At 43.6% G+C, this 11,572-nt stretch overlaps 1 protein-coding gene across 1 annotated transcript; it reads right to left on the reverse strand.

Moving 5' to 3' along the window:
* Positions 1-737: 737 nt before the first annotated feature.
* Positions 738-4,809, reverse strand: LOC144133751 (uncharacterized). The gene is made up of 7 exons (XM_077666872.1): positions 4,804-4,809; positions 4,429-4,491; positions 4,056-4,118; positions 2,182-2,244; positions 1,431-1,493; positions 1,058-1,120; positions 738-764 (listed from the first exon to the last, which is right to left on the reverse strand). Exons 1-7 carry the CDS (start codon positions 4,807-4,809, stop codon positions 738-740), a joined length of 348 nt encoding a protein of 115 aa, XP_077522998.1.
* Positions 4,810-11,572: the final 6,763 nt, after the last annotated feature.

Below are 11,572 nucleotides of genomic sequence, written 5' to 3' on the forward strand. Positions count from 1 at the left end.
GGGCATGACACGCCACCTTTTCTCAACACAGAGTTCTGAACGCATGCAGAGGTCACAGATCAGTTGTAAAGATCGTGTTTAGTAGTTACTTATTCCCGATGGCTAAAAGCGACGGCAGCGGGCTATATTCTCCTTAGCAAACGTGAAACGCCATCATTGTTGGTACAAGGGTTAAGTATTATATACCTTCGGTATTTTTGAATTATTCGCGAGATGTATTTCATGACGTTGTGAGGAACATTGCTGAAGTGTTTTTTTTCGGGCCCTAAAAAGGAAGCTACGCATTTCCTTAAAGATTGTCGAGCTCACCTGCATCTGTTTCTCCAGGTCCGCAATTGATTCCTTTTGGTAGGCACGCTCCTTGTCTAGCTCCTGCGGGCATGACACACCACCTTTTCGCAGCACAGTTCCGAACGCATGCAGAGCTCACAGATCAGTTGTAAATATCGTGTTTAGTAGTTACTTATTCCCGATGGCTAAAAGCGACGGCAGCGAATTATCGTCTCCTTAGCAAACGTGAAACGCCATCATTGTTAATTCACGGGTTAATTATTATAATCCTTCGGTATTTTTGAATTATTCGCCAGATGTATTTTAGGACATTGTGAGAAACATTCGGAAGTGTTTTGTTCGGCCCCTAAAAAGGAAGCTACGCATTTCCTTGAAGTTTGTCGAGCTCACCTGCATCTGTTTCTCCCGGTCCGCAATTGTTTCCTTTAGTGAGGCACGCTCCTTGTCTAGCTCTTGCGGGGAAGGCACACCACCTTTTCGCAACACAGGGTTCCGAACGCATGCAGAGCTCGCAGATCAGTTGTAAATATCGTGTTTAGTAATTACTTATTCCCGATGGCTAAAAGCGACGGCATCGAACTATCGTCTCGTTAGCAGACGTGAATCGCCATCTTTGTTGGTTAAGGGGTTAATTATTATACCCCTTCGCTATTTTTTAATTATTCACCAGATGTATTTTAGGACATTGTGAGAAACATTGCTGAAGTGTTTTTTTTTGGGCCATAAAAAGAAAGCTACGCATTTCCTTAAAGATTGTCGAGCTCACCTGCATCTGTTTCACCAGGTCCGCGATTGTTTCCTTTTGTAAAGCACGCTCGTTCTGTAGCTCCTGTGGGGAAGGCAAGCCACCTTTTCGCAACACAGAGTTCCGAACGCATGCATAGCTCACAGATCAGTTGTAAATATTGTGTTTAGTAGTTACTTATTCCCGATGGCTAAAAGCGACAGCGGCGAACTATCGTCTCCTTAGCAAACGTGAAATGCCATCATTGTTGGTTCACGGGTTAACTATTATAATCCTTCGGTATTTTTGTATTATTCGCCAGATGTACTTTAGGACATAGTGAGAAACTTTGCTGAAGTGTTTTTTCGTGTCTAAAAAGGAAGCTACGCATTTCCTTAAAGATTGTCGAGCTCACCTGCATCTGTTTCTCCAGGTCCGCGATTGTTTCCTTTTGTAAAGCACGCTCGTTGTCTAGCTCCTGCGGGCAAGACACGCCGCCTTTTCTCAACACAGAGTTCCGAACGCATGCAGAGCTCACAGATCAGTTGTAAATATCGTGTTTAGTAGTTACTTATTCCCGATGGCTAAAAGCGACGGCAGCGAACTATAGTCTCCTTAGAAAACGTGAAACGCCATCATTGTTGGTACACGGGTTAATTATTATAATCCTTCGGTATTTTTTAATTATTCGCCAGATGTATTTCGGGACATTGTGAGAAACCTGGCTAAAGTGTTTTTTTTCGGGCCCTAAAAAGGAAGCTACGCATTTCCTTAAAGATTGTCGAGCTCACCTGCATCTGTTTCTCCAGGTCCGCAATTGTTTCCTTTTGTGGAGCACGCTCGTTGTCTAGCTCATGCCGGCAAGGCACACCACCTTTTCTCAACTCAGAGTTCCGAACGCATGCAGAGCTCACAGATCAGTTGTAAATGTCGTGTTTAGTAGTTACTTATTCCCGATGGCTAAAAGCGACGGCGGCGAACTATCGTCTCCTTAGCAAACGGGAAACGCCATCACTGTTGGTTCACGGGTTAATCATTATAATCCTTCGATATTTTTGTATTATTCGCCAGATGTACTTTAGGACATTGTCAGAAACATTGCTGAAGTGTTTTTTTCGGGCCCTAAAAAGGAATCTACGCATTTCCTTGAAGTTTGTCGTGCTCACCTGCATCTGTTTTTCCAAGTCCGCAATTGTTTCCTTTTGTGAGGAACGCTCCTTGTCTAGCACCTGCGGGCAAGACACGCCACCTTTTCTCAACACAGAGTTCTAAACGCAAGCAGAGCTCACAGATCAGTTGTAAAGATCGTGTTTAGTAGTTACTTATTCCCGATGGCTAAAAGCGACAGCAGCGAACTATAGTCTCCTTAGCAAACGTGAAACGCCATCATTGTTGGTACACGGGTTAAGTATTATATACCTTCGGTATTTTTGAATTATTCGCCAGATGTATTTTATGACATTGTGAGAAACATTGCTGAAGTGTTTTGTTCGGGCCATAAAAAGGAAGCTACGCATTTCCTTGAAATTTGATGAGCTCACCTGCATCTATTTCTCCAGGTCCGCAATTGTTTCCTTTAGTGAGGCGCGCTCCTTGTCTAGCTCTTGCGGGGAAGGCACACCACCTTTTCGCAACACAGGGTTCCGAACGCATGCAGAACTCGCAGATCAGTTGTAAATATCGTGTTTAGTATTTACTTATTCTCGATGACTAATAGCGACGGCAGCGAACTATCGTCTCCTTAGCAAACGTGAAACGCCATCATTGTTGGTTCACGGGTTAATTATAATATACCTTCGGTATTTTTGAATTATTCGCCAGATGCACTTCAGGACATTGTGAGAAATATTGCTGAAGTGTTTTGTTCTGGCCCTAAAAAGGAAGCTGCGTATTTCCTTGAAGTTCGTCGAGCTCACCTGCTTCTGTTTCTACAGGTCCGTAATTGTTTCCTTTTGTGAGGCACGCTCCTTGTCTAGCTCCTGCGGGCAAGGCACACCACCTTTTCGCAACACAGAGTTCCGAACGCATGCAGAGCTCACAGATCAGTTGTAAATATCGTGTTTAATAGTTACTTATTCCCGATGCTTAAGAGCGACGGGATCGAAATATTCTCAGTAGCAGACGCGAAACGCCATCATTGTTGGTTCACGGGTTAATTGTTGTAATTCTTCGGTATTTTTGAATGATTCGCCAGTTGTATTTTAGGACATTGTGAGAAACTTCGCTGAAGTGTTTTTTTCGGGCCCTAAAAAGGAAGCTACGCATTTCCTTGAAGTTTCTCGAGCTCACCTGCATCTGTTTCTCCATGTCAGTAATTGTTTCCTTTTGTGAGGCACGCTCGTTGTCTAGCTCCTGCGGGCAAGGAACACCACCTTTTCGCAACATGTTGTTCCGAACGCATGCGGAGCTCACAGATCAGTAGTAAATACTGTGTTTAGTAGTTACTTTTTCCGGATGGCTAAAAGCGACGGCAGCGAACTATCGTCTCCTAAGCAAACGTGAAACGCCATCATTGTTCGTTCATGTGATAATTATTAAAATTCTTCGGTATTTTTGAAATATTGGCCAGATGTGTTTCAGAATATTGTGAGACATTTTACTGATTTGTTCTTTTTTTTGCTCTCTAAGAAGGCAGCTCCGCACTTCGTTGAGGTCGATCGAGCTCACCTGCATCTGTTGGTCCAGGGGAGCGGTTGTTTCTATTAGTGAGGCACGCTTGTTGTCTAGCTCTTGCGGGCAAGGCACACCACCTTTTCACAACACAGAGTTCCGAACGCATGCAGAGCTCACAGATCAGTTGTAATTATCGTGTTTAGTAGTTACTTATTCCCGATTGCTAAAGTGACGGCAGCGTACTATAGTCTCCCTAGCAGACGTGAAACGCCATCATTGTTGGTTCAAGTGTTTATTATTATAATCCTTCGGTATTTTAGAATTATTCGCCAGAAGTATTTTATGACATTGTGAGAAACATTACTGATGTTTTTTTTCGAGCCCGGAAAACGCAGCTACGTATTTCTTTGAATTTTGTCGAGCTCACCTGCATCTGTTTCTCCAGGTCCGTAATTGTTTCATTTTGTGAGGTACGCTCCTTGTCTAGCTCCTGCGGGCAATGCACACCACCTTTTCGCAATGCAGATCTCCGAACGCATGCAGAGCTCACAGATCAGTTGTAAATATCGTGTTTATTAGTTACTTATTCCCGATGGCTAAATGTGACGGCAGCGAACTATTGTCTCCCTAGTAGTCGTGAAACGCCATCATTGTTGGTTCAAGTGTTAATTATAATAATCCATCGGTATTTTTGAATTATTCGCCAGATGTATTTTATGACATTGTGAGAAACATTACTGAAGTGTTTTTCGGGATCGAAAAACGCAGCTACGTATTTCCTTGAAGTTTGTCGCGCTCACCTGCATCCGTTTCTCCAGGTCCGTAATTATTTCCTTTTGTGAGGCACGCTCCTTGTCTAGCTCCTGCGGGTAAGGCAAACCACCTTTTCGCAGCACAGAGTTCCGAACGCATGCAGAGCTCACAGATCAGTTGTAAATATCGTGTTTAGTAATTACTTATTCCCGATGGCTAAAACCGACGGTAGCGAACTATCGTCTCGTTAGCAGACGTGAATCGCCATCATTGTTGGTTAAGGGGTTAATTATTATACCCCTTCGGTATTTTTTATTTATTCACCAGATGTATTTTAGGACATTGTGAGAAACATTGCTGAAGTGTTTTGTTCGGGCCATAAAAAGGAAGCTACGCATTTCCTTGAAGTTTGTCGGGCTCACCTGCATCTACTTCTCCAGGTCCGTAATTGTTTACTTTTTTGAGGCACGCTCGTTGTCTAGCTCCTGCGGGCATGACACACCACCTTTTCGCAGCACAGAGTTCCGAACGCATGCAGAGCTCACAGATCAGTTGCAAACATCGTGTTTAGTAGTTACTTATTCCCGATGGCTAAAAGCGACCGCAGCGAACTGTCGTCTCCTTAGCAAACGTGAAACGCCATCATTGTTGGTTCACGAGTTAATTATTATATTGCTTCGGTATTTTTTAATTTTTCGCCACAGGTATTTTGGGACATTGTGAGAAACCTGGCTAAAGTGTTTTTTTCGGGCCCTAAAAAGGAAGCTACGCATTTCCTTAAAGATTGTCGAGCTCACCTGCATCTGTTTCTCCAGGTCCGCGATTGTTTCCTTTTGTAAAGCACGCTCGTTGTCTAGCTCCTGCGGGCAAGACACGCCACCTTTTCTCAACACAGAGTTCTGAACGCATGCAGAGCTCACAGATCAGTTGTAAAGATCGTGTTTAGTAGTTACTTATTCCCGATGGCTAAAAGCGACGGCAGCGAACTATAGTCTCCTTAGCAAACGTGAAACGCCATCATTGTTGGTACACGGGTTAAGTATTATATACCTTCGGTATTGTTGAATTATTCGCCAGATGTATTTTATGACGTGGTGAGGAACATTACTGAAGTGTTTTTTACGGGCCCTAAAAAGGCAGCTGCGCATTTCCTTGAAACTGACAAGCTCACCGGCATCTGTTTCTCCAGGTCCACAATTGTTTCCTTTTGGTAGGCACGCTCCTTGTCTAGCTCCTGCGGGCATGACACACCACCTTTTCGCAGCACAGTTCCGAACGCATGCAAAGCTCACAGATCAGTTGTAGATATCGTGTTTAGTAGTTACTTATTCCCGATGGCTAAAAGCGACGGCAGCGAATTATCGTCTCTTTAGCAAACGTGAAACGCCATCATTGTTCGTTCACGGGTTAATTATTATATTCCTTCTGTATTTTTGTATTATTCGCCAGATGTACTTTAGGACATTGTGAGAAACATTGCTGAAGTGTTTTTTTTCGGGCCCTAAAAAGGAAGCTACGCATTTCCTTAAAGATTGTCGAGCTCACCTGCATCTGTTTCTCCAGGTCCGCGATTGTTTCCTTTTGTAAAGCACGCTCGTTCAGTAGCTCCTGTGGGGAAGGCAAACCAGCTTTTCGCAACACAGAGTTCCGAACGCATGCAGAGCTCACAGATCAGTTGTAAATATTATGTTTAGTAGTTACTTATTCCCGATGGCTAAAAGCGACCGCAGCGAACTGTCGTCTCCTTAGCAAACGTGAAACGCCATCATTGTTGGTTCACGAGTTAATTATTATATTGCTTCGGTATTTTTTAATTTTTCGCCACAGGTATTTTGGGACATTGTGAGAAACCTGGCTAAAGTGTTTTTTTCGGGCCCTAAAAAGGAAGCTACGCATTTCCTTAAAGATTGTCGAGCTCACCTGCATCTGATTCTCCAGGTCCGCAATTGTTTCCTTTTGTGAAGCACGCTCGTTGTTTAGCTCATGCCGGCAAGGCAAACCACCTTTTCTCAACTCAGAGTTCCGAACTCATGCAGAGCTCACAGATCAGTTGTAAATATCGTGTTTAGTAGTTACTTATTCCCGATTGCTAAAAGCGACGGCGGCGAACTATCGTCTCCTTAGCAAACGGGAAACGCCATCCCTGTTGGTTCACGGGTTAATTATTATAATCCTTCGGTATTTTTGTATTATTCGCCAGATGTACTTGAGGACATTGTGAGAAACCTGGCTAAAGTGTTTTTTTCGGGCCCTAAAAAGGAAGCTACGCATTTCCTTAAAGATTGTCGAGCTCACCTGCATCTGATTCTCCAGGTCCGCAATTGTTTCCTTTTGTGAAGCACGCTCGTTGTCTAGCTCATGCCGGCAAGGCAAACCACATTTTCTCAACTCAGAGTTCCGAATACATGCAGAGCTCACAGATCAGTTGTAAATATCGTGTTTAGTAGTTACTTATTCCCGGTGGCTGAAGGCGACGGCAGCGAACTATAGTCTCCTTAGGAAACGCGAAACGCCATCATTGTTGGTACACGGGTTAAGTATTATATACCTTCGGTATTTCTGAATTATTCGCCAGATGTATTTTATGACGTTGTGAGGAACATTACTGAAGTGTTTTTACGGGCCCTAAAAAGGCAGCTGCGCATTTCCTTCAAGTTTGTCGAGCTCACCTGTTTCTGTTTCTCCAGGTCTGTAATTGTTTCCTTTTGTGAGGCACGCTCCTTGTCTAGCTCCTGCGGGCAAGGAACACCACCTTTTCGCAACATGTTGTTCCGAACGCATGCAGAGCTCACAGATCAGTTGTAAATACTGTGCTTAGTAGTTACTTTTTCCGGATGACTAAAAGCGACGGCAGCGAACTATCGTCTCCTAAGCAAACGTGAAACGCCATCATTGTTCGTTCATGTGATAATTATTAAAATTCTTCGGTATTTTTGAATTATTGGCCAGATGTGTTTCAGAATATTGTGAGACATATTACTGATTTGTTCTTTTTTTGCTCTCTAAGAAGCCAGCTCCGCACTTCGTTGAAGTCGATCGAGCTCACCTGCTTCTGTTGGTCCAGGGGAGCGGTTTTTTTCCATTAGTGAGGCACGCTCGTTGTCTAGCTCTTGCGGGCAAGGCACACCACTTTTTCACAACACAGAGTTCCGAACGCATGCAGAGCTCACAGATCAGTTGTAAATATCGTGTTTAGTAGTTACTTATTCCCGATTGCTAAAGTGACGGCACCGAACTATAGTCTCCCTAGCAGACGTGATACGCCATCATTGTTGGTTCAAGTGTTAATTATTATAATCCTTCGGTATTTTAGGATTATTCGCCAGATGTACTTTATGACATTGTGAGAAACATTGCTGAAGTGTTTTTTTTCGGGCCCTAAAAAGGAAGCTACGCATTTCCTTATAGATTGTCGAGCTCACCTGCATCTGTTTCTCCAGGTCCGCAATTGTTTCCTTTTGTGAAGCACGCTCGTTGTCTGGCTCATGCCGGCAAGGCACACCACCTTTTCGCAGCACAGAGTTCCGAACGCATGCAGAGCTCACAGATCAGTTGTAAATATCGTGTTTAGTAATTACTTATCCCCGATGGCTAAAAGCGACGGCAGCGAACTATCGTCTCGTTAGCAGACGTGAATCGCCATTATTGTTGGTTCAGGGGTTAATTACAATAATCCTTCGGTATTTTTTAATTATTCACCAGATGTATTTTAGGACATTGTGAGAAACATTGCTGAAGTGTTTTGTTCGGGCCATAAAAAGGAAGTTCCGCATTTCCTTGAAGTTTGTCGAGCTCACCTGCATCTGCTTCTCCAAGTCCGTAATTGTTTCCTTTTGTGAGGCACGCTCCTTGTCTAGCTCCTGCGGGCATGACACACCACCTTTTCGCAGCACAGAGTTCCGAACGCATGCAGAGCTCACAGATAAGTTCTAAATATTGTGTTTAGTAGTTACTTATTCCCGATGGCTAAAAGCGACGGCAGCGAACTATCGTCTCCTTAGCAAACGTGAAATGCTATCATTGTTGGTTCACGGGTTAACTATTATAATCCTTCGGTATTTTTGAATTATTCGCCAGATATATTTTAGGACATTGTGAGAAACATTGCTGAAGTGTTTTTTTTCGAGCCCTAAAAAGGAAGCTACGCATTTCCTTAAAATTGTCGAGCTCACCTGCATCTGTTTCTCCAGGTCCGCGATTGTTTCCTTTTGTAAAGCACGCTCGTTCTGTAGCTCATGCCTGCAAGGCACACCACCTTTTCTCAACTCAGAGTTCCGAACACATGCAGAGCGCACAGATCAGTTGTAAATGTCGTGTTTAGTAGTTACTTATTCCCGGTGGCCAAGGCGACGGCAGCGAACTATCGTCTCCTTAGCAAACGTGAAACGCCATCATTGTTGGTTCAAGGGTTAATTATTATAATCCTTCGGTATTTTTGTATTATTCGCCAGATTTACTTAAGGACATTGTGAGAAATATTGCTGAAGTGTTTTTTCGGGCCCGAAAAACGCAGCTACGTATTTCTTTGAAGTTTGTCGAGCTCACCTGCATCTGTTTCTCCAGGTCCGTAATTGTTTCCTTTTGAGAGGCACGCTCCTTGTCTAGCACCTGCGGGCAAGACACGCCACCTTTTCTCAACACAGAGTTCTAAACGCAAGCAGAGCTCACAGATCAGTTGTAAAGATCGTGTTTAGTAGTTACTTATTCCCGATGGCTAAAAGCGACAGCAGCGAACTATAGTCTCCTTAGCAAACGTGAAACGCCATCATTGTTGGTACACGGGTTAAGTATTATATACCTTCGGTATTTTTGAATTATTCGCCAGATATATTTGATGACGTTGTGAGGAACATTATTGAAGTGTTTTTTACGGGCCCTAAAAAGGCAGCTGCGCATTTCCTTGAAGTTGTCGAGCTCACCGGCATCTGTTTCTCCAGGTCCGCAATTGTTTCTATTTGTGAAGCACGCTCGTTGTTTAGCTAATGCCGGCAAGGCAAACCACCTTTTCTCAACTCAGAGTTCCGAACACATGCAGAGCTCACAGATCAGTTGTAAATATCGTGTTTAGTAGTTACTTATTCCCGATGGCTAAAAGCGACGGCGGCGAACTATCGTCTCCTTAGCAAACGGGAAACGCCATCACTGTTGGTTCACGGGTTATTATTATAATCCTTCGGTATTTTTGTATTATTCGCCAGATGTCTTAATTATTCGCCAGATGTACTTTAAGACATTGTGAGAAACATTGCTGAAGTGTTTTTGTTCGGGCCCTAAAAAGGAAGCTACGCTTTTCCTTAAAGATTGTCGAGCTCACCTGCATCTGTTTCTCCAGGTCCGCGATTGTTTCCTTTTGTAAAGCACGCTCGTTCTGTAGCTCCTTTGGGGAAGGCAAACCACCTTTTCGCAACACAGAGTTCCGAACGCATGCAGAGCTCACAGATCAGTTGTAAATATCATGTTTAGTAGTTACTTATTCCCGATGGCTAAGAGCGACCGCAGCGAACTGTCGTTTCCTTAGCAAACGTGAAACGCCATCATTGTTGGTTCACGAGTTAATTATTATATTGCTTCGGTATTTTTGAATTTTTCGCCAGATGTATTTTGGGACATTGTGAGAAACCTGGCTAAAGTGTTTTTTTCGGGCCCTAAAAAGGAAGCTACGCATTTCCTTAAAGATTGACGAGCTCACCTGCATCTGATTCTCCAGGTCCGCAATTGTTTCCTTTTGAGAAGCACGCTCGTTGTCTAGCTCATGCCGGCAAGGCAAACCACATTTTCTCAACTCAGAGTTCCGAATACATGCAGACCTCACAGATCAGTTGTAAATATCGTGTTAAGTAGTTGCTTATTCCCGGTGGCTGAAGGCGACGGCAGCGAACTATAGTCTCCTTAGCAAACGTGAAACGCCATCATTGTTGGTACACGGGTTAAGTATTATATACCTTCGGTATTTTTGAATTATTTGCCACATGTATTTTATGACGTTGTGAGGAACATTACTGAAGTGTTTTTTTACGGGCCCTAAAAAGGCAGCTGCGCATTTCCTTGAAGTTTGTCGAGCTCACCTGTTTCTGTTTCTCCAGGTCCGTAATTGTTTCCTTTTGTGAGGCACGCTCCTTGTCTAGCTCCTGCGGGCAAGGCACACCACCTTTTCGCAACACAGAGTTCCGAACGCATGCAGAGCTCACAGATCAGTTGTAAATATCGTGTTTAGTAGTTACTTATTCCCGATGGCTAAAAGCGACGGCAGCGAACTATCGTCTCCTTAGCAAACGTGAAACGAAATCATTGTTGGTTCACGGGTTAATTATTATAATCCTTCCGTATTTTTGAATTATTCGCCAGATATATTTTAGGATATTGTGAGAAACATTGCTGAAGTGTTTTGTTCGGGCCATAAAAAGGAAGCTACGCATTTCCTTGAAGTTTGTCGAGCTCACCTGCATCTGCTTCTCCAAGTCCGTAATTGTTTCCTTCTGTGAGGCACGCTCCTTGTCTAGCTCCTGCGGGCATGACACACCACCTTTTCGCAGCACAGAGTTCCGAACGCATGCAGAGCTCAGAGATAAGTTCTAAATATTGTGTTTAGTAGTTACTTATTCCCGATGGCTAAAAGCGACGGCAGCGAACTATCGTCTCCTTAGCAAACGTGAAATGCTATCATTGTTGGTTCACGGGTTAACTATTATAATCCTTCGGTATTTTTGAATTATTCGCCAGATATATTTTAGGACATTGTGAGAAACATTGCTGAAGTGTTTTTTTTTCGGGCCCTAAAAAGGAAGCTACGCATTTCCTTATAGATTGTCGAGCTCACCTGCATCTGTTTCTCCAGGTCCGCAATTGTTTCCTTTTGTGAAGCACGCTCGTTGTCTAGCTCATGCCGGCAAGGCACACCACCTTTTCTCAACTCAGAGTTCCGAACACATGCAGAGCTCACAGATCAATTGTAAATGTCGTGTTTAGTAGTTACTTATTCCCGGTGGCTAAAGGCGACGGCAGCGAACTATCGTCTCCTTAGCAAACGTGAAACGCCATCATTGTTGGTTCACGGGTTAATTATTATAATCCTTCGGTATTTTTGTATTATTCGCCAGATTTACTTAAGGACATTGTGAGAAACATTGCTGAAGTGTTTTTTTCGGGCCCTAAAAAGGAATCTACGCATTTCCTTGAAGTTTGTCGTGCTCG

Source organism: Amblyomma americanum, chromosome 5 (genome assembly GCF_052857255.1).
Source record: "Amblyomma americanum isolate KBUSLIRL-KWMA chromosome 5, ASM5285725v1, whole genome shotgun sequence".
NCBI classification, from domain to species: domain Eukaryota; kingdom Metazoa; phylum Arthropoda; class Arachnida; order Ixodida; family Ixodidae; genus Amblyomma; species Amblyomma americanum.

Bases quoted from the DNA above. Each gene is read 5' to 3' on its own strand.
- LOC144133751 (XM_077666872.1), bottom strand. The intron at 2,245-4,055 runs GTGAGCTCGACA...TCTTGCCCGCAG, and splicing joins ACCTGGAGAAACAGATGCAG to GTGCTAGACAAGGAGCGTTC. The intron at 765-1,057 runs GTGAGCTCGACA...TGTTGCGAAAAG, and splicing joins ACCTGGTGAAACAGATGCAG to GTGGTGTGCCTTCCCCGCAA.